This window comes from Ranitomeya variabilis, chromosome 3 (assembly GCF_051348905.1).
Source record: "Ranitomeya variabilis isolate aRanVar5 chromosome 3, aRanVar5.hap1, whole genome shotgun sequence".
Classification (NCBI taxonomy): Eukaryota; Metazoa; Chordata; class Amphibia; order Anura; family Dendrobatidae; genus Ranitomeya; species Ranitomeya variabilis.
In genome coordinates, this window is record NC_135234.1 from 12,959,432 (window position 1) to 12,982,298 (window position 22,867).

Consider the following 22,867-nt stretch of genomic DNA (forward strand, 5'->3'; position numbering starts at 1 on the left):
GGCGACACATGGAAAAGTCAGCATGGAGGGTGAAGGAGAAGAATGGAGTATGGGGGAGCGGTGCGGGCCCACTAGGCGAGTATAGGTATTGGTCAACCCCTTTACCCCTTCCGGACATTGGGCGTGCTGGTATGTCCCATGTCGGCTCCCTTGGTAAGATGTGAGCTCAGGAGCCGAAGTCTGCCTCTAACAGCAGCGAGCGAGCCTAAACGCCACTGTAAATCTCTGAGCGAGCCTAAACGCCACTGTAAATCTCTGAGCGAGCCTAAACACCACTGTAAATCTCTGAGCGAGCCTAAACGCCACTGTAAATCTCTGAGCGAGCCTAAACGCCACTGTAAATCTCTGAGCGAGCCTAAACGCTACTGTAAATCTCTGAGCGAGCCTAAACGCCACTGTAAATCTCTGAGCGAGCCTAAATGCCACTGTAAATCTCTGAGCGAGCCTAAACGCCACTGTAAATCTCTGAGCGAGCCTAAACGCCACTGTAAATCTCTGAGCGAGCCTAAATGCCACTGTAAATCTCTGAGCGAGCCTAAACGCTACTGTAAATCTCTGAGCGAGCCTAAACGCCACTGTAAATCTCTGAGCGAGCCTAAACGCCACTGTAAATCTCTGAGCGAGCCTAAACGCTACTGTAAATCTCTGAGCGAGCCTAAACGCCACTGTAAATCTCTGAGCGAGCCTAAACGCCACTGTAAATCTCTGAGCGAGCCTAAACGCCACTGTAAATCTCTGAGCGAGCCTAAACGCCACTGTAAATCTCTGAGCGAGCCTAAACGCTACTGTAAATCTCTGAGCGAGCCTAAACGCCACTGTAAATCTCTGAGCGAGCCTAAACGCCACTGTAAATCTCTGAGCGAGCCTAAACGCCACTGTAAATCTCTGAGCGAGCCTAAACGCCACTGTAAATCTCTGAGCGAGCCTAAACGCCACTGTAAATCTCTGAGCGAGCCTAAACGCCACTGTAAATCTCTGAGCGAGCCTAAACGCTACTGTAAAACTCTGAGCGAGCCTAAACGCCACTGTAAATCTCTGAGCGAGCCTAAACGCCACTGTAAATCTCTGAGCGAGCCTAAATGCCACTCTAAATCTCTGAGCGAGCCTAAACGCCACTGTAAATCTCTAAGCGAGCCTAAACGCCACTGTAAATCTCTGAGCGAGCCTAAACGCTACTGTAAATCTCTGAGCGAGCCTAAATGCCACTCTAAATCTCTGAGCGAGCCTAAACGCCACTGTAAATCTCTAAGCGAGCCTAAACGCCACTGTAAATCTCTGAGCGAGCCTAAACGCTACTGTAAATCTCTGAGCGAGCCTAAACGCTACTGTAAATCTCTGAATGAGCCTATATGCCACTGTAAATCTCTGAGCGAGCCTAAACGCCGCTGTAAATCTCTGAGCGAGCCTAAACGCCACTGTAAATCTCTGAATGAGCCTATACGCCACTGTAAATCTCTGAGCGAGCCTAAACGCCGCTGTAAATCTCTAAGCGAGCCTAAACGCTACTGTAAATCTCTGAGCGACCCTAAACTCCACTGTAAATCTCTGAGCGAGCCTAAACGCCACTGTAAAACTCTGAGCGACCCTAAACGCCACTGTAAATCTCTGAGCGAGCCTAAACGCCACTGTAAATCTCTGAGCGAGCCTAAACGCTACTGTAAAACTCTGAGCGACCCTAAACGCCACTGTAAATCTCTGGGCGAGCCTAAACGCCACTGTAAATCTCTGAGCGAGCCTAAACGCCACTGTAAATCTCTGAGCGAGCCAAAACGCCGCTGTAAATCTCTGAGCGAGCCTAAACGCCACTGTAAATCTCTGACCGAGCCTAAACGCCACTGTAAATCTCTGAGCGAGCCTAAACGCCACTGTAAATCTCTGAGCGAGCCTAAACGCTACTGTAAATCTCTGAGCGAGCCTAAACGCTACTGTAAATCTCTGAATGAGCCTATACGCCACTGTAAATCTCTGAGCGAGCCTAAACGCTACTGTAAATCTCTGAGCGAGCCTAAACGCTACTGTAAATCTCTGAGCGAGCCTAAACGCTACTGTAAATCTCTGAATGAGCCTATACGCCACTGTAAATCTCTGAGCGAGCCTAAACGCCACTGTAAATCTCTGACCGAGCCTAAACGCCACTGTAAATCTCTGAGCGAGCCTAAACGCCACTGTAAATCTCTGAGCGAGCCTAAACGCCACTGTAAATCTCTGAGCGAGCTTAAACGCCACTGTAAATCTCTGAGCGAGCGTAAACGCCACTGTAAATCTCTGAGCGAGCCTAAACGCCACTGTAAATCTCTGAGCGAGCCTAAACGCCACTGTAAATCTCTGAGCGAGCCTAAACGCCACTGTAAATCTCTGAGCGAGCCTAAACGCCACTGTAAATCTCTGAGCGAGCCTAAACGCCACTGTAAATCTCTGAGCGAGCCTAAACGCCACTGTAAATCTCTGAGCGAGCCTAAACGCCACTGTAAATCTCTGAGCGAGCCTAAACGCCACTGTAAATCTCTGAGCGAGCCTAAACGCCACTGTAAATCTCTGAGCGAGCCCAAACGCTACTGTAAATCTCTGAGCGAGCCTAAACGCCACTGTAAATCTCTGAGCGAGCCTAAACGCCACTGTAAATCTCTGAGCGAGCCTAAACGCTACTGTAAATCTCTGAGCGAGCCTAAACGCCACTGTAAATCTCTGAGCGAGCCTAAACGCCACTGTAAATCTCTGAGCGAGCCTAAACGCTACTGTAAATCTCTGAGCGAGCCTATACGCCACTGTAAATCTCTGAGCGAGCCTAAACACCACTGTAAATCTCTGAGCGAGCCTATACGCCACTGTAAATCTCTGAGCGAGCCTAAACACCACTGTAAATCTCTGAGCGAGCCTAAACGCCACTGTAAATCTCTGAGCGAGCCTAAACGCCACTGTAAATCTCTGAGCGAGCCTAAACGCCACTGTAAATCTCTGAGCGAGCGTAAACGCCACTGTAAATCTCTGAGCGAGCCTAAACGCCACTGTAAATCTCTGAGCGAGCCTAAACGCCACTGTAAATCTCTGAGCGAGCCTAAACGCCACTGTAAATCTCTGAGCGAGCCTAAACGCCACTGTAAATCTCTGAGCGAGCCTAAACGCCACTGTAAATCTCTGAGCGAGCCTAAACGCCACTGTAAATCTCTGAGCGAGCCTAAACGCCACTGTAAATCTCTGAGCGAGCCTAAACGCCACTGTAAATCTCTGAGCGAGCCTAAACGCCACTGTAAATCTCTGAGCGAGCCTAAACGCTACTGTAAATCTCTGAGCGAGCCTAAACGCCACTGTAAATCTCTGAGCGAGCCTAAACGCCACTGTAAATCTCTGAGCGAGCCTAAACGCTACTGTAAATCTCTGAGCGAGCCTAAACGCCACTGTAAATCTCTGAGCGAGCCTAAACGCCACTGTAAATCTCTGAGCGAGCCTAAACGCTACTGTAAATCTCTGAGCGAGCCTATACGCCACTGTAAATCTCTGAGCGAGCCTAAACACCACTGTAAATCTCTGAGCGAGCCTATACGCCACTGTAAATCTCTGAGCGAGCCTAAACACCACTGTAAATCTCTGAGCGAGCCTATACGCCACTGTAAATCTCTGAGCGAGCCTAAACGCCACTGTAAATCTCTGAGCGAGCCTAAACGCCACTGTAAATCTCTGAGCGAGCGTAAACGCCACTGTAAATCTCTGAGCGAGCCTAAACGCCACTGTAAATCTCTGAGCGAGCGTAAACGCCACTGTAAATCTCTGAGCGAGCCTAAACGCCACTGTAAATCTCTGAGCGAGCCTAAACGCCACTGTAAATCTCTGAGCGAGCCTAAACGCCACTGTAAATCTCTGAGCGAGCCTAAACGCCACTGTAAATCTCTGAGCGAGCCTAAACGCCACTGTAAATCTCTGAGCGAGCCTAAACGCCACTGTAAATCTCTGAGCGAGCCTAAACGCCACTGTAAATCTCTGAGCGAGCCTAAACGCCACTGTAAATCTCTGAGCGAGCCTAAACGCCACTGTAAATCTCTGAGCGAGCCTAAACGCCACTGTAAATCTCTGAGCGAGCCTAAACGCCACTGTAAATCTCTGAGCGAGCCTAAACGCCACTGTAAATCTCTGAGCGAGCCTAAACGCCACTGTAAATCTCTGAGCGAGCCTAAACGCCACTGTAAATCTCTGAGCGAGCCTAAACGCCACTGTAAATCTCTGAGCGAGCCTAAACGCCACTGTAAATCTCTGAGCGAGCCTAAACGCCACTGTAAATCTCTGAGCGAGCCTAAACGCCACTGTAAATCTCTGAGCGAGCCTAAACGCCACTGTAAATCTCTGAGCGAGCCTAAACGCCACTGTAAATCTCTGAGCGAGCCTAAACGCCACTGTAAATCTCTGAGCGAGCCTAAACGCCACTGTAAATCTCTGAGCGAGCCTAAACGCTACTGTAAATCTCTGAGCGAGCCTAAACGCCACTGTAAATCTCTGAGCGAGCCTAAACGCCACTGTAAATCTCTGAGCGAGCCTAAACGCTACTGTAAATCTCTGAGCGAGCCTATACGCCACTGTAAATCTCTGAGCGAGCCTAAACACCACTGTAAATCTCTGAGCAAGCCTATACGCCACTGTAAATCTCTGAGCGAGCCTAAACACCACTGTAAATCTCTGAGCGAGCCTATACGCCACTGTAAATCTCTGAGCGAGCCTAAACGCCACTGTAAATCTCTGAGCGAGCCTAAACGCCACTGTAAATCTCTGAGCGAGCGTAAACGCCACTGTAAGTCTCTGAGCGAGCCTAAACACCACTGTAAATCTCTGAGCGAGCCTAAACGCCACTGTAAATCTCTGACGGCAGTATTTATGGCGCACGGTCTGAGAGCGAGGCGATCCGCCACCCCATCGCATGATCGTGGAGAGCCGATGAGTTCCCATAGCAGCGGGGGACTTGCCGAAGGCCCCTCTGCCTGCCACGACAATGCTCCTGTGAAGACCACCCTGCAGATGGTAATACTACGGTATTACAGTAGATGGAACAAGCGGTCAGACCATTGCAGGTTAAAGTATATAATAAATTTAAAAAATAAAAATACATCAAAGTTCTAATCTCCCTCACTTTATTAAAAATAAACACATTTGGCATCGCCGCATAATAATTCCCCTTTATGGCAAAAATTGTAAAAATAAAAATAAAAAATGAAACTCCAGAATTGTTTGTTTGGTCTTTGCAACTCCACAAAACAATTCAATAAGAAGCGTTCAAAACATTGTATGTACCCAAGATGGTATCAATAAAAAGGTTTTGGGGTTTTGTTTTTGTTCATTGTGCAGTAAAAATCCCCTAGAAACACAATTATCACTGTATCCGGATACGGTGATAAAGAAAAAAGATTTTAGAAATTATTTTTTACATTATTTCTTAGTCCCCTTATGGAAGTTGAACCTGTGATCAAGCCACAATATTGCGGTGAGAGTGAGAGTGATGACAGTGACTGGGGGTCTTCAGCAGACCCCCCGCTATCATTGTAACCCATCGGCCTCCCACAATCACATTGTGGGGGGCTGCTGGGAGCCGCTGCGTGTTCTATTTAAATGCCGCAGTCGCAGATTGACAGCTGCAATTAAATGGTTAATGGCTATGGGCGTAACTCGGCGTCAGCCGCTTCTGCTACAGATCGGTGCGTGCTATTTAATATAGACAGTACCTCCTGAGCCCAATCCACACGTGAGGACCCCTTCCCAGGACCCCAATAACACGTCCATTTACAGACAGGGCTTTATGAATTTGGCGATTACGTCTCACCAGAAATATTACTCCAGTCAGGGACTGAAGTTACATCTCTGGCGCATGAAACACCACCATTATTGATGGACTTGACGGGCTGGAGCAGCAAAGCCACGTCCTGCCCCGCCTCCATTTTGGCAGAACTGCTCGAAAATGACGAGTTTTCAAAGTATTTAAAGTCATTTTTATGGCATAAAAAAGTTGATGAATGGGGACCGATGTCTGTGCTACCAGGGACTTACGGTCTGTGGATGTAGTGGCCATGAGATACGTTGATGGAGATGCATCCATGGCATTTATTTTGCCGGCGTGAAAAGAGAAGAGGCATTCTGGGTCTTGTGTCTGCGGAGACAAACATGGCGGCCATTGTGGTTACACAACCGACAGGTGAATAGATCATAAAGCAAATGACCCGGCGCACAAGGCATACAACAAGTGACCACATCGCCGTCCTGGCACCAGCCCCGGCACGGAAGATTCTTGCGGTCTTCATCCATAAACAACAGGGTTTGTGATTGACCGGACCCCGGATGGTTTCTGTAGTTTTACCTAATTATCGTTACAAATGTCAAGAAGTAAAAGTATGAAACTTACTATATTGGAAAAGGAGAGATCCAGCTTCCATATTCCCCCACTGGCGTCCTGCAAATCAAAGGCGAGAGCAGAAAATGAGGCAGCAAATACTAACAGGAGAAGACCGGTCTGAAGATATGTGGGGTCCTCGCTCCCCAACTGCACGAGGGGGAGATTTCCATAGTGCGCCTCCCTCGTGGGGGTCTATAGCACAGTCCCTCGCATAGTGCTGACGTGTTGTTAAGGCGGCAGGACCTCTGCGCAGCTGCACAGTCCTCATATATGATATGTGCTAACAGGACTAGTGAAGGCAGAGAACCATGGCTGCCTCTATAACACAGGGCGGTCATGATCTCAGGCTGTTACACCAGTATAACACTGCCCCAAGCAAAATCCTTCATGTCCTATCCCCACGGCAGCATCCCTGTTCATACTAAAAAGAAACAAAGCATAGCCTACCTGCGCAAACCACACCGGGGGGCCACCACCCACAGACTTCACCATGTACTGCAGGTTTACGTTTTTTCCAACAAGAAGCTCATTCATGGGCTCCATCTCCAAGAGACCGGTGTCATCCACAGAGTCTGCCGTATCCACTGTCTCAAAATCCCAAACCTGAAGGAAACAGACATAAAACAAAAATATAATTAGAAACCTTTATGTTTCTCATTTCAGTCACATATATATATGAAAAGAAGCTTACCCTGACAGAGCCATCAGCGCCAATGGTGATAAGTTCTCCTTCATCTAAGACAAACTGGTTAATAGGCCCGCTATGACATGGTCTTCGGCCTCTTCTACATATCTCCACCTTGATGAGACCACCTTCCCAGAGGAGCATGTTGCCCCATTCTGACCCAGATATCACCTGCAGAGAAAATGTGGCCTCTTAGCACGTGCCCATGGCGGTGCCCATTATTTAATTGTGCTATTATTTATATATTTTTTCAGTGTTTTCTATTACAGTAAAATGCCAATAAAATTTCAGAATGTGATCTCCATTGTATAAAAAGTTTACATACCTTTCCATCCGGTAATGCGACATATCCTTCTATGTCTGTTAGGGCCGTTTTTCCAAACCTTCCAAGTTCCCCTTGCAGTTTTAAGCCAGTGAATGTGCGTGCCATCTTCCAAAACCTACACAAAGAACAAGATATATACTGGTCAATATAACATGCATTCTGTATGACTTGTAGGGGTGCGAGAGAAGCAAGGTCATATTATGTGACAGACAGACGCAAAAACTTACCTAATGTGCCCTGTCCCACAAGTAGTAAGCTGCTCTTCATTTTCTGGAGAGAAGGTAACTTGAAACACATCTTGGGAAAATGCCTTGGATCTCAGCATGATCTTTTCTTGCTTCCAGTCCCAGATAGTCAACATATAATCAGGGCTGCTGCCCACACTGGCAAGAAGTGACCCTGACGTATTGAAGTCTATGAAAGCATAGGCTTCTTCTGTGCCCCCTGAGCGAAAAAAAGTGACTCTGTCACGATATGGTATGAAATATCATATAAGTTTAGTTCTCTTGCTAGCATGCTGTGGGCTAAGCCCCCCTTCTTGGGGTGTCTCTGCAACAGCTTGTAGCTGCAAATTCCTGACTTTCAGCTCACAAGCTTTCATCCCCCTCACCAAGGTATTTACGACCGGCATTTCCTGTAGTGGAAAGTGACCAGCTTTAACTGGATGAGAAACTTCTAGAATCCATGAAAGTTCTTTGTTTGGTTTTTGTAAGATATTAAGCAAACCATCTAAGTTAAGAGCACGAAAATACATATTCCTACTTCCACTCGGTGGACCTACCCATCACCCTAAACACGGGCGTCTAACTCCATCTGGTGAAGAAGTAGGGATTTCTCTGTAAATATGTATCCCAGACAGGGCATATTTGATCTCATTGGAATGCCCACGATAATCCAAGATGAATGCTGGGTGTGATATGACGACGACACGTTTTGTAGTGGAGTTATAGAAATTAGATATAGGTTAGGGAAAAATTAGTTAAATGAAGAGGGAGGAGGGACGAGGTGATCCAACCCTTTTCTGGGATGTTACAGGCTCCAGCTATAACTGTCTGCCCAGATCCCCAGCTCAGTCTTCTTGTCTTTTTCCTGGAGAGCCCTGAGCACGTCCAATGAGCTGGGACGTATGGTTGCCTGCAATGCAATGAACTGAGAATATGTGAGTGTTATCTTTTCTCCTTTAATCCCCTTTATGTTATAATTACCTTGTACATATCTGCAATTGTCTCATTTGTAACATCTTTGTAAAATATTTTGATAAAGCACTGCCTACATTTTGTGGGGTATATTATTTCATGCCAGTTCTTTCTCCATGCTCTAAAAACGTACCCTAAGTCTTCTGAAGGGAATTTACGCTACTGTGTTGGGTTAGCTTCGGACCCGTTTAATCGAAGCTGGTGGCGGCACTACCGTGTACTGTGCAGGCCTTTGGGTGATGTTGTAGCGACTGCGGCGTTGATAATTATTGTTCCTGCCTGAGTGGGAGTAGTTTATCGCGTCGCTGCAGCGTGCCCAATAGCCCGTACATAGCAGGCAGCCTTTCTGGCGACTAATTACCCTAGGTGCAGAACCTAATCTGACCTGCGGGTAAAGGGGGCGCCAGAGAGCTGCAAGTGTTAAGTGGAACTGTAAGCGGGATACATAAATCCCTGCAGTTCATGGTGTATTGAAGAGCAGTGGGATACCCAGAATAAGCCCCTGCTGTAAACTAAGAGGTCAATAGCCTTGTGTGTGGTTTTTTTTTTATCACATTGTGGCAGTGGAGGGATAACTAAGATAAGCCCCCCTGCACATGTGATAGCCGTCTGTTGGTCTAAAGTCACCCCAATCCGTGACATATTGGTGACAGTGGTCAGGAATCCCTGTGGATTTTGTGACAAACTGCTGGCCGCGGCTAAGGGATCGTGACAGACTCTAATGGGTCTGATTTCTACATTGTTATAGTTAAACCTTAGCTCGGGTCTCACCTCTGAGGATCCGATATGGTTTCAGAGATGGGAATTCATACATGATAATATTGGGTTTGTGTCCCTTTTCTGCTACTGCAAAATAGCTCTTGCTGGGATGAACCTGGAAAAGAAGAGGGGTTAATTATTTTGCAGGTAAATTTTGTAAGTTTCTATTCTAAGGGTGAGTTATAGAAAATGGACTGATAAACTCACTGCAACAGCTCCAATACCCTGACCGCTGCTGCTCCTCAGATATTGCTGTTCATGAGTTTTAAGTCCTAGGATAATGGCCATTGTGCCAGCTACATAAAGCAAGGTCTGGTCATTCAGCAAGTGCAAATTTGCCCTTTTTGTACAGTCATAGCCAAAAGAATGTCTGAGACAAATTAAGAAAACATCAACATTTGAAAACCAAGTGTATTTAACTGCTCTAGTACATCCTCGTGAATGGGTTAAAGTGTTATATTTCTATCATGGTGGGTCTCCTCTAGTGCACTGGATGTTGGGTTGGGAGGTTCCTACATTTTCCAACATTTTACTATACTACATGGAAATACTAAAATTATTTTTCAATTCTACATTTAATATATTAGTTATCAGACCATCTTTCATTGTTGGCGTTGTGTATGTACCCATTGCGGTACCTACAAAGCGATTCTCTCTATTGTCATCTATAAGCATATTTGGAAGATTTTAGCTCCTGGGAGAAGGATACAGAAGATGGAGGACTCCTCCAGGGATCCCTGAGTCTGGGGAGATGTATGGCTGGGAACAGATACTGTCATAGTCATAGAAAAAGTCATCAGGGATCTTCTCAGTTTCTTCCAATTCTTCTTCATCACCTTCATATGTTTGATGTTCTACAAAAAAAGATTCAACTTAATGACTTGTAGATATAAAGAGAGTTTAAAAATGGCTTTTTGCAAGGAATCTTCAACACTCCCCAAAATCAGATGTAAAATTAAAGATTGGTATAATTGCAATCCGCTGATTGTTTGGACAACTCTACTGCAGTTGATTTGCTCTTCCTCTGTAAGGCTACGTTCACATTTGCGTTGTTGGGCGCAGCGTCGTCGACGCATACCGACGAATGCGTCATGCGCCCCTATCTTTAACATGGGGGGCGCATGGACATGCACCGGTATGCGTTGTCATGACTTGTATGACGCATGCGTTTTTTTGGCGCACCAGACAGGGCGCGGAGGACGCTACAGGTTGCAGTTTTGATGCATCACATTTCTGAAGAAAAACGCATGCAACGCACCTGCGTCGTAAATGCGCCAAAAAAACACATTAGTGTCTATGAAAAACGCATAGGGCGCAGTTGCCTGCGTTGAGCCGCGTTTTTTGACGCATGCGCCTTTTGACTAAATGTATTTTTTGGGGGGCGTTTTGGATCTTCAATTGTATAGGACAACGCATGCGTCAAAAAACGCTGCGTTGTGTTTGCGTTTGACATGCGTTGTGTCGATGACGCTGCGCCCAACAACGCAAATGTGAACGTAGCCTAAGATGCGGGACTTCAGCAGCCGCATTGTCTGCTCTGCGGCCAGCACAGCGCCCTACAAAGTGTAGTGGCCATTCTAAGGTACTGCAGCTCAGATCGCATTCACTTCAGTAGGAGCTGAGCTGCAGTACCAGAGAGCGGCCACTATGCAGTGTATGGAGCTGCGCTGTTCTGGCTCCATTCACTATTTACATCTAGGCACCGTGTGAAATGCCAACCGTTGATTGGAGGAGGTGCTGGCTGAGTGTTGGGCCCCCAGCAATCGGATATTGCTGACCTTTTATAAGGAAAGGTTTTCGATATCAAAGGTCTGGACAACTGCTTACATGGAGAATACCCAGAGCTGTGATACAAAGCTCCAAAACTACTAAAGAGACATAGAATTATATGATAAAATATTGCTTACCTCCAGCCACCACTAGGTGGAGCTCTGAAGGTTATCATGTTGTCGGCTCCCTCTAGTGGTGGCTGCGGGCACAGAACATTATTACTTACCTCCATGTCTGCGCAGAGGATTTGGAGCTTTGTGTCAGAAGGATGAGTACAGGGTATAGAGGTTACATACCCGTTGGCTCGGTGGTCTCCTCTTCCCCTCCTCCATCCTCTGTCTTATGGCCAGTGTCCACAGTGTTCCCAGGTTGTGCAGCTTCTGCTCCCTCCTCACCTGCAGATTATATGACTGTATATAAATTATATCAATCCAGAAATCTGAGAATATTGTGACTCGGCCATAGACTCTCACCTTCTGGAGGAGGATGGCTGCGGCCATCGGAGGTGTCCACGGTGTCGGCTTCTTGTGAGGTTTCCACTGCAGCGCTGGCTCCATCCTCCTCCACGGACGCCCCCATCACAGTGTCAGCTCCTGACAACGGCTCGTCACCGACACCAGGACAGTCCTGTGCAGACACTGTGCCATCACCGGGGCCCCCAACTTCTTCATCACCATTAGGACGGGGTGTGGTAAGGATCGTCCCATCAGCTCCTGGACTGGAGACCTGATCACTGGGGGGCTCAGGTAATCCGGGGGGTTCAGGTAATCCGGGGGCAGAGACATCATCTGCATCTTCTTCCAGGACAGAATCCGGTACTGAAGCGTCCGACCCACCCCCACCTAGGAAATGTACAGACACCATTAATGTCCTACATCCCCCGACTCACCTACAGTACTACAGGGGGCGCCCCGAGGTCATTATCCTGTACCCCGAGTGTCAGTGTCATTATCCTGTACCCCAGTGTCAGTGTCATTATCCTGTACCCCCAGTGTCAGTGTCATTATCCTGTACCCCCAGTGTCAGAGTCATTATCCTGTACCCCCAGTGTCAGTGTCATTATCCTGTACCCCCAGTGTCAGTGTCATTATCCTGTACCCCCAGTGTCAGAGTCATTATCCTGTACCCCCAGTGTCAGTGTCATTATCCTGTACCCCGAGTGTCAGTGTCATTATCCTGTACCCCCAGTGTCAGTGTCATTATCCTGTACCCCGAGTGTCAGTGTCATTATCCTGTACCCCCAGTGTCAGTGTCATTATTCTGTACCCCGAGTGTCAGTGTCATTATCCTGTACCCCGAGTGTCAGTGTCATTATCCTGTACCCCAAGTGTCAGTGTCATTATCCTGTACCCCGAGTGTCAGTGTCATTATCCTTTCCCCCCCGAGTGTCAGTGTCATTATCCTGTACCCCGAGTGTCAGTGTCATTATCCTGTACCCCCAGTGTCAGTGTCATTATCCTGTACCCCGAGTGTCAGTGTCATTATCCTGTACCCCAGTGTCAGTGTCATTATCCTGTACCCCCAGTGTAAGTGTCATTATCCTGTACCCCGAGTGTCAGTGTCATTATCCTGTACCCCCAGTGTCAGTGTCATTATCCTGTACCCCAGTGTCAGTGTCATTATCCTGTACCCCCAGTGTAAGTGTCATTATCCTGTACCCCCAGTGTCAGTGCCATTATTCTGTACCCCGAGTGTCAGTGTCATTATCCTGTACCCCGAGTGTCAGTGTCATTATCCTGTACCCCCAGTGTCAGTGTCATTATTCTGTACCCCGAGTGTCAGTGTCATTATCCTGTACCCCGAGTGTCAGTGTCATTATCCTGTACCCCAAGTGTCAGTGTCATTATCCTGTACCCCGAGTGTCAGTGTCATTATCCTTTCCCCCCCGAGTGTCAGTGTCATTATCCTGTACCCCGAGTGTCAGTGTCATTACCCTGTACCCCCAGTGTCAGTGTCATTATCCTGTACCCCGAGTGTCAGTGTCATTATCCTGTACCCCCAGTGTCAGTGTCATTATCCTGTACCCCCAGTGTCAGTGTCATTATCCTGTACCCCGAGTGTCAGTGTCATTATCCTGTACCCGAGTGTCAGTGTCATTATCCTGTACCCCGAGTGTCAGTGTCATTATCCTGTACCCCCAGTGTCAGTGTCATTATCCTGTACCCCCAGTGTCAGTGTCATTATCCTGTACCCCCAGTGTCAGTGTCATTATCCTGTACCCCGAGTGTCAGTGTCATTATCCTGTACCCGAGTGTCAGTGTCATTATCCTGTACCCCCAGTGTCAGTGTCATTATCCTGTACCCCCAGTGTAAGTGTCATTATCCTGTACCCCGAGTGTCAGTGTCATTATCCTGTACCCCAGTGTCGGTGTCATTATCCTGTACCCCCAGTGTCAGTGTCATTATCCTGTACCCCCAGTGTCAGTGTCATTATCCTGTACCCCGAGTGTCAGTGTCATTATCCTGTACCCCCAGTGTCGGTGTCATTATCCTGTACCCCCAGTGTCAGTGTCATTATCCTGTACCCCCAGTGTCAGTGTCATTATCCTGTACCCCCAGTGTCAGCGTCATTATCCTGTACCCCCAGTGTCAGTGTCATTATCCTGTACCCCCAGTGTCAGTGTCATTATCCTGTACCCCCAGTGTCAGTGTCATTATCCTGTACCCCCAGTGTCAGTGTCATTATCCTGTACCCCCAGTGTCAGTGTCATTATCCTGTACCCCCAGTGTCAGTGTCATTATCCTGTACCCCGAGTGTCAGTGTCATTATCCTGTACCCCGAGTGTCAGTGTCATTATCCTGTACCCCCAGTGTCAGTGTCATTATCCTGTACCCCCAGTGTCAGTGTCATTATCCTGTACCCCGAGTGTCAGTGTCATTATCCTGTACCCCGAGTGTCAGTGCCATTATCCTGTACCCCCAGTGTCAGTGTCATTATCCTGTACCCCCAGTGTCAGTGTCATTATCCTGTACCCCCAGTGTCAGAGTCATTATCCTGTACCCCCAGTGTCAGTGTCATTATCCTGTACCCCCAGTGTCAGTGTCATTATTCTGTACCCCGAGTGTCAGTGTCATTATCCTGTACCCCGAGTGTCAGTGTCATTATCCTGTACCCCAAGTGTCAGTGTCATTATCCTGTACCCCGAGTGTCAGTGTCATTATCCTTTCCCCCCCGAGTGTCAGTGTCATTATCCTGTACCCCGAGTGTCAGTGTCATTATCCTGTACCCCCAGTGTCAGTGTCATTATCCTGTACCCCGAGTGTCAGTGTCATTATCCTGTACCCCAGTGTCAGTGTCATTATCCTGTACCCCCAGTGTAAGTGTCATTATCCTGTACCCCCAGTGTCAGCGTCATTATCCTGTACCCCCAGTGTCAGTGTCATTATCCTGTACCCCCAGTGTCAGTGTCATTATCCTGTACCCCCAGTGTCAGTGTCATTATCCTGTACCCCCAGTGTAAGTGTCATTATCCTGTACCCCGAGTGTCAGTGTCATTATCCTGTACCCCCAGTGTCAGTGTCATTATCCTGTACCCCCAGTGTCAGTGTCATTATCCTGTACCCCCAGTGTCAGTGTCATTATCCTGTACCCCCAGTGTAAGTGTCATTATCCTGTACCCCGAGTGTCAGTGTCATTATCCTGTACCCCAGTGTCGGTGTCATTATCCTGTACCCCCAGTGTCAGTGTCATTATCCTGTACCCCGAGTGTCAGTGTCATTATCCTGTACCCCCAGTGTCGGTGTCATTATCCTGTACCCCCAGTGTCAGTGTCATTATCCTGTACCCCCAGTGTCAGTGTCATTATCCTGTACCCCCAGTGTCAGCGTCATTATCCTGTACCCCCAGTGTCAGTGTCATTATCCTGTACCCCCAGTGTCAGTGTCATTATCCTGTACCCCCAGTGTCAGTGTCATTATCCTGTACCCCCAGTGTCAGTGTCATTATCCTGTACCCCCAGTGTCAGTGTCATTATCCTGTACCCCCAGTGTCAGTGTCATTATCCTGTACCCCGAGTGTCAGTGTCATTATCCTGTACCCCCAGTGTCAGTGTCATTATCCTGTACCCCAGTGTCAGTGTCATTATCCTGTACCCCCAGTGTCAGTGTCATTATCCTGTACCCCCAGTGTCAGTGTCATTATCCTGTACCCCCAGTGTCAGCGTCATTATCCTGTACCCCCAGTGTCAGTGTCATTATCCTGTACCCCGAGTGTCAGTGTCATTATCCTGTACCCCGAGTGTCGGTGTCATTATCCTGTACCCCCAGTGTCAATGTCATTATCCTGTACCCCCAGTGTCAGTGTCATTATCCTGTACCCCCAGTGTCAGTGTCATTATCCTGTACCCCGAGTGTCAGTGTCATTATCCTGTACCCCGAGTGTCAGTGCCATTATCCTGTACCCCCAGTGTCAGTGTCATTATCCTGTACCCCCAGTGTCAGTGTCATTATCCTGTACCCCCAGTGTCAGTGTCATTATCCTGTACCCCCAGTGTCAGTGTCATTATCCTGTACCCCCAGTGTCAGTGTCATTATCCTGTACCCCCAGTGTCAGTGTCATTATCCTGTACCCCGAGTGTCAGTGTCATTATCCTGTACCCCGAGTGTCAGTGTCATTATCCTGTACCCCCAGTGTCAGTGTCATTATCCTGTACCCCAGTGTCAGTGTCATTATCCTGTACCCCCAGTGTCAGTGTCATTATCCTGTACCCCCAGTGTCAGTGTCATTATCCTGTACCCCGAGTGTCAGTGTCATTATCCTGTACCCCGAGTGTCGGTGTCATTATCCTGTACCCCCAGTGTCAATGTCATTATCCTGTACCCCCAGTGTCAGTGTCATTATCCTGTACCCCCAGTGTCAGTGTCATTATCCTGTACCCCGAGTGTCAGTGTCATTATCCTGTACCCCGAGTGTCAGTGCCATTATCCTGTACCCCCAGTGTCAGTGTCATTATCCTGTACCCCCAGTGTCAGTGTCATTATCCTGTACCCCCAGTGTCAGTGTCATTATCCTGTACCCCCAGTGTCAGTGTCATTATCCTGTACCCCCAGTGTCAGTGTCATTATCCTGTACCCTGAGTGTCAGTGTCATTATCCTGTACCCCCAGTGTCAGTGCCATTATCCTGTACCCCCAGTGTCAGTGTCATTATCCTGTACCCCCAGTGTCAGTGCCATTATCCTGTACCCCCAGTGTCAGTGCCATTATCCTGTACCCCCAGTGTCAGTGTCATTATCCTGTACCCCGAGTGTCAGTGTCATTATCCTGTACCCCCAGTGTCAGTGTCATTATCCTGTACCCCGAGTGTCAGTGTCATTATCCTGTACCCCCAGTGTCAGTGTCATTATCCTGTACCCCCAGTGTCATTATCCTGTACCCCCAGTGTCAGTGTCATTATCCTGTACCCCCAGTGTCAGTGTCATTATCCTGTACCCCGAGTGTCAGTGTCATTATCCTGTACCCCGAGTGTCAGTGCCATTATCCTGTACCCCCAGTGTCAGTGTCATTATCCTGTACCCCCAGTGTCAGTGTCATTATCCTGTACCCCCAGTGTCAGTGTCATTATCCTGTACCCCCAGTGTCAGTGTCATTATCCTGTACCCCCAGTGTCAGTGTCATTATCCTGTACCCTGAGTGTCAGTGTCATTATCCTGTACCCCCAGTGTCAGTGCCATTATCCTGTACCCCCAGTGTCAGTGTCATTATCCTGTACCCCCAGTGTCAGTGCCATTATCCTGTACCCCCAGTGTCAGTGCCATTATCCTGTACCCCCAGTGTCAGTGTCATTATCCTGTACCCCGAGTGTCAGTGTCATTATCCTGTACCCCGAGTGTCAGTGTCATTATCCTGTACCCCGAGTGTCAGTGTCATCATCCTGTACCCCCAGTGTCAGTGTCATTATCCTGTACCCCGAGTGTCAGTGTCATTATCCTGTACCCCCAGTGTCAGTGTCATTATCCTGTACCCCCAGTGTCAGTGTCATCATCCTGTACCCCCAGTGTCAGTGTCATTATCCTGTACCCCGAGTGTCAGTGTCATTATCCTGTACCCCCAGTGTCAGTGTCATTATCCTGTACCCCCAGTGTCAGTGTCATTATCCTGTACCCCAGTGTCAGTGTCATTATCCTGTACCCCCAGTGTCAGTGTCATTATCCTGTACCCCGAGTGTCAGTGTCATTATCCTGTACCCCCAGTGTCAGTGTCATTATCCTGTACCCCCAGTGTCAGTGTCATTATCCTGTACCCCCAGTGTCAGTGTCATTATCCTGTACCCCGAGTGTCAGTGTCATTATCCTGTACCCCCAGTGTCAGTGTCATTATCCTGTACCCCGAGTGTCAGTGTCATTATCCTGTACCCCCAGTTTCAGTGTCATTATCCTGTACCCTGAGTGTCAGTGTCATTATCCTGTACCCCCAGTGTCAGTGCCATTATCCTGTACCCCCAGTGTCAGTGTCATTATCCTGTACCCCCAGTGTCAGTGCCATTATCCTGTACCCCCAGTGTCAGTGTCATTATCCTGTACCCCCAGTGTCAGTGCCATTATCCTGTACCCCCAGTGTCAGTGTCATTATCCTGTACCCCCAGTGTCAGTGTCATTATCCTGTACCCCCAGTGTCAGCGTCATTATTCTGTACCCCCAGTGTCAGTGTCATTATCCTGTACCCCCAGTGTCAGTGTCATTATCCTGTACCCCCAGTGTCAGTGTCATTATCCTGTACCCCCAGTGTCATTATCCTGTACCCCCAGTGTCAGTGTCATTATCCTGTACCCCCAGTGTCAGTGTCATTATCCTGTACCCCCAGTGTCAGTGTCATCATCCTGTACCCCCAGTGTCAGTGTCATTATCCTGTACCCCGAGTGTCAGTGTCATTATCCTGTACCCCCAGTGTCAGTGTCATTATCCTGTACCCCCAGTGTCAGTGTCATTATCCTGTACCCCCAGTGTCAGTGTCATTATCCTGTACCCCCAGTGTCAGTGTCATTATCCTGTACCCCCAGTGTCAGTGTCATTATCCTGTACCCCGAGTGTCAGTGTCATTATCCTGTACCCCCAGTGTCAGTGTCATTATCCTGTACCCCCAGTGTCAGTGTCATTATCCTGTACCCCCAGTGTCAGTGTCATTATCCTGTACCCGAGTGTCAGTGTCATTATCCTGTACCCCCAGTGTCAGTGTCATTATCCTGTACCCCCAGTGTCAGTGTCATTATCCTGTACCCGAGTGTCAGTGTCATTATCCTGTACCCCGAGTGTCAGTGTCATTATCCTGTACCCCAGTGTCAGTGTCATTATCCTGTACCCCCAGTGTCAGTGTCATTATCCTGTACCCCCAGTGTCAGTGTCATTATCCTGTACCCACAGTGTCAGTGTCATTATCCTGTACCCCAGTGTCAGTGTCATTATCCTGTACCCCCAGTGTCAGTGTCATTATCCTGTACCCCAGTGTCAGTGTCATTATCCTGTACCCCCAGTGTCAGTGTCATCATCCTGTACCCCCAGTGTCAGTGTCATTATCCTGTACCCCCAGTGTCAGTGTCATTATCCTGTACCCCGAGTGTCAGTATCATTATCCTGTACCCCGAGTGTCAGTGTCATCATCCTGTACCCCGAGTGTCAGTGTCATTATCCCGAGCATTTTGCAGTGAGAAATAAGTATTTGATCCCCTACCAACCATTAAGAGTTCTGGCTCCTATAGACCAGTTAGACTCCTAATCACCTCGTCACCTGCATTATAGACAGCTGTCTTACATAGTCACCTTTATAAAGACTCCTGTCCACAGACTCAATTAATCAGCCAGACTCTAACCTCTACAACATGGGCAAGACCAAAGAGCTATATAAGGATGTCAGGGACAAGATCATAGACCTGCACAAAGCTGGAATGGGCTACAAAACCATAAGTAAGACGCTGGGTGAGAAGGAGACAACTGTTGGTGCAATAGAAAGAACATGGAAGAAATACAACATGACTGTCAATGGACATCGATCTGGGGCACCATGCAAAGTCTCACCTCGTGGGGTCTCCTTGACCATGAGGAAGGTGAGAGATCAGCCTAAAACTACACGGGGGGAACTTGTTAATGATGTCAAGGCAGCTGGGACCACAGACACCAAGAAAACCATTGGTAACACATTACGCTGTAAAGGTGTAAAATCCTGCAGTGACCGCAAGGTTCTCCTGCTCAAGAAGGCACATGTGCGGGCCCGTCTGGAGTTTGCCAATGAACTGGAGGATTGGAGGATTCTGTGAGTGATGGGGAGAAGGTGCTGTGGTCAGATGAGACAAAAATTGAGCTCTTTGGCATTAACTGAACTCGCCGTGTTTGGAGGAAGAGAAATGCTGCCTATGACCCAAAGAACACCATCCCCACTGTCAAGCATGGAGGTGGGAACATTATGTTTTGGGGGTGTTTCTCTGCTAAGGGCACAGGACTACTTCACCGCATCAACGGGAGAATGGATGGAGCCATGTACCATAAAATCCTGAGTGACAACCTCCTTCCCTCCGCCAGGACATTAACTCCTTCATGACCCAGCCTATTTTGACCTTAATGACCTGGCCATTTTTTGCAATTCTGACCAGTGTCCCTTTTATGAGGTTATAACTCAGGAACGCCTCAACGTATTGTAGCGATTCTGAGATTGTTTTTTCTTGACATATTGGGCATCATGTTAGTGGTAAATTTAGGTCGATAATTCTTGCATTTATTTGTGAAAAAAACGGAAATTTGGCGAAAATTTTGCAATTTTCAAATTTTGAATTTTTATTCTGTTAAACCAGAGAGTTATGTGACACAAAATAGTAAATAAATAACATTTCCCACATGTCTACTTTACATCAGCACAATTTGAGAAACACATTTTTTTTTTCTAGGAAGTTATAAGGGTTAAAATTTGACCAGCGATTTCTCATTTTTACAGCAAATTTACAAAAAAACCCAATTCTACCTCCAACACTAACCCCAACACACCCCTAAGCCTAATCCCAACTCTAACCATGACCCTAATCACAATCCTAACCCCAAGACACCCCTAACCACACTCCTAACCCCAACACACCCCTAACCCTAATCCCAACCATAACCCTAACCACAAACCTAACCCCAACACACCCCTAACCCTAATCTTAACCCTAATTCCAACCCTAACCCTAAGGCTATATGCCCACATTGCGGATTTGTGTGCAGATTTTTCCGCACCGTTTTTGAAAAATCCGCAGGTAAAATGCACTGGATTTCCAATATTTTTTGTGAGGATTTCAGCAGCGGATTCCTATACAGGAACAGGTGTAAAACGCTGCGGAATCCGCACAAAGAAAATACAGAGCGGTATTTTCCGCACCATGGGCACAGCGGGTTTGGTTTTCCATAGGTTTACATGGTACTGTAAACGTGATGGAAAATTGGTACGAATCCGCAGTGGACAATCCGCAGCCATATCCGCACTGTGTGCACATAGCCTACTTCTAACCCTAATTCTAACCGTAACCCTTATTGCAACCCTAACCCTAGTGGAAAAATAAAAATAAATATATGTTCTTTATTTTATTATGTTCCCTACCTATGGGGGTGATAAAGGAGGGGGGTGTTATTAACTATTTTTTTTAGTTTGATCATTGTGATATGATCCATCACAGTGATCAAAATGAATGAAGGAATCTGCCGGCCGGCAGATTTGGCGGGCGCACTGAGTATGTGCCAGCCATTTTGGAAGATGGCGGCGCCCATCCTAGAAGACGGACGGACACCGGGAGGGACCCTGGGCCTCCGGAGGTATGGGGGGGTGGGATCGGACAGTGGGAGGGGGGCGCTGGAAAGGGCAGAGGAGAGAGGAGGGCAGCAGAGGATAAAACAGAGGGTAGGAAACACTGGCAGCGGCTGCAAATCGCTGCTGTCAGTTGGTGGAGGGGTCAGATCGGGGTCTGCAGCTGTGGCCGATGATATTGTAGCATTGGCCATGGCTGGATTGTAATATTTCACCAATTTATATTGGTGAAATATTACGATTGCTCTGATTGACTGTTTCACTTTCAACAGCCAATCAGAGCGATCGTAGCTACCCTGCAGGTCGGGTGAAATTTCAGTTAACCCTTTCACCCGATCTGCAGGAACGCGATCCTGCCATGATTCCACATAGGCGTCACAGGTCGGGAAGGGGTTAAAAATGGGTCGTGGCTGGGTCTTCCAATAAGACAATACAAACCAAAACATACAGCCAAGACAACAAAGGACTGGCTCAAAAAGGAGCACATTAAGGTCATGGAGTGGCCTAGCCAGTCTCCAGACCTTCATCCCATAGAAAACTTATGGAGGGAGTTGAATCTCCGAGTTGCCAAGTGACAGCCTCAAAATCTTCATGATTTAGAGATGATCTGCAAAGAGGAGTGGACCAAATTTCCTCCTGACATGTGCCAAACCTCATCATCAACTACAAAAACCGTCTGACTGCTGAGCTTGCCAACAAGGGTTTTACCACCAAGTATTAAGTCTGGTTTGCCAGAGGGATCAAATACTTCTTCCCCCACTGTACACGCACCCGTACACACCAGACATATACAGGCCGCTGTACACACACATATATACATATACAGGCAGCTGTACACACACATATATACATATATATACAGGCAGCCGCACACACACATATATATACATATATACATATATACAGGCAGCCGTACACACACATATATACATATATACAGACCCGTACACACACATATATACATATACAGGCCGCTGTACACACACATATATACATATACAGACAGCTGTACACACACATATATACATATATACAGGCAGCTGTACACACACATATATACATATACAGGCAGCTGTACACACACATATATACATATACAGGCCGCTGTACACACACATATATACATATACAGGCAGCTGTACACACACATATATATATATACAGGCAGCTGTACACACACATATATACATATACTGTGGGGGGGCTCGGCGCAGCAGCTCGAGGATTTTATGTGTCAACTTAATGACAATCCTTATAACATCACATTAACTTATCAATATGATGCTAAGCATGTCGACTTCCTTGACGTCAGCCTGGAGATTGACCATACCCGTCGCGTCCAGACTGACGTCTTTAGAAAGCCGACGGCCGTCAATGCTCTGTTGCACGCCGATTCGGCACATAATCCAGCAACAGTGAGGGCCGTCCCGGTCGGACAGTTCTTAAGGATGAGGCGGATTTGTTCCACAGAGGACAAGTTTCAGGCCCAGGCTGTGGCTCTTAAAGCTCGCTTTGAGGCACGCGGCTACAGCCACAGATGCGTCAGGCGTGGCTATGACAGAGCTAGGAGGACACCACGTAGGGATCTTCTTTATAACATAGGCCGTAAAACCAATGCCGGCCCAGGGGACACCAAAATAAGATTTATAACGACATTCAATCACGAATGGCACAATATAAGGGAGATCCTGACCCGGCATTGGCCCATTTTAGGCACCGAACCATCCCTGGGCCCCGCCCTGGGTGACTTTCCCTCGATGACAGCAAGGAGATCTCCGAATCTTAACAACATGCTTGTGCGGAGCCACTACGTTCCCCCTGCTACCAATCTATTTGGCTCCAGGGGCCCCACTCTGGGCTGCTTCCAGTGCGGTCACTGTATGGCCTGTGCCAATATTGTCCGGACGACTACCTTTGCATCATCTGACGGCACTAGGACATATTCCATCAGACATCATATATCGTGTAGCACGAAGAATGTGGTATATTACGCAACGTGCAGTT

At 47.7% G+C, this 22,867-nt stretch overlaps 1 protein-coding gene across 1 annotated transcript in view; it reads right to left on the reverse strand.

Moving 5' to 3' along the window:
• Positions 1-22,867, reverse strand: part of CFAP44 (cilia and flagella associated protein 44) — a 106,366-nt gene that overhangs the window by 66,338 nt on the left and 17,161 nt on the right. Inside the window, exons 2-12 of the mRNA XM_077293670.1 lie at positions 11,576-11,944; positions 11,399-11,497; positions 10,042-10,186; positions 9,540-9,702; positions 9,345-9,447; positions 7,605-7,821; positions 7,378-7,492; positions 7,059-7,223; positions 6,815-6,970; positions 6,377-6,424; positions 6,025-6,124 (exon numbers count right to left, since the gene is read on the reverse strand). Of these exons, the coding sequence (XP_077149785.1) occupies positions 6,025-6,124; positions 6,377-6,424; positions 6,815-6,970; positions 7,059-7,223; positions 7,378-7,492; positions 7,605-7,821; positions 9,345-9,447; positions 9,540-9,702; positions 10,042-10,186; positions 11,399-11,497; positions 11,576-11,944 (1,680 nt within the window). The remainder of the gene's footprint in view (positions 1-6,024; positions 6,125-6,376; positions 6,425-6,814; positions 6,971-7,058; positions 7,224-7,377; positions 7,493-7,604; positions 7,822-9,344; positions 9,448-9,539; positions 9,703-10,041; positions 10,187-11,398; positions 11,498-11,575; positions 11,945-22,867) is intronic.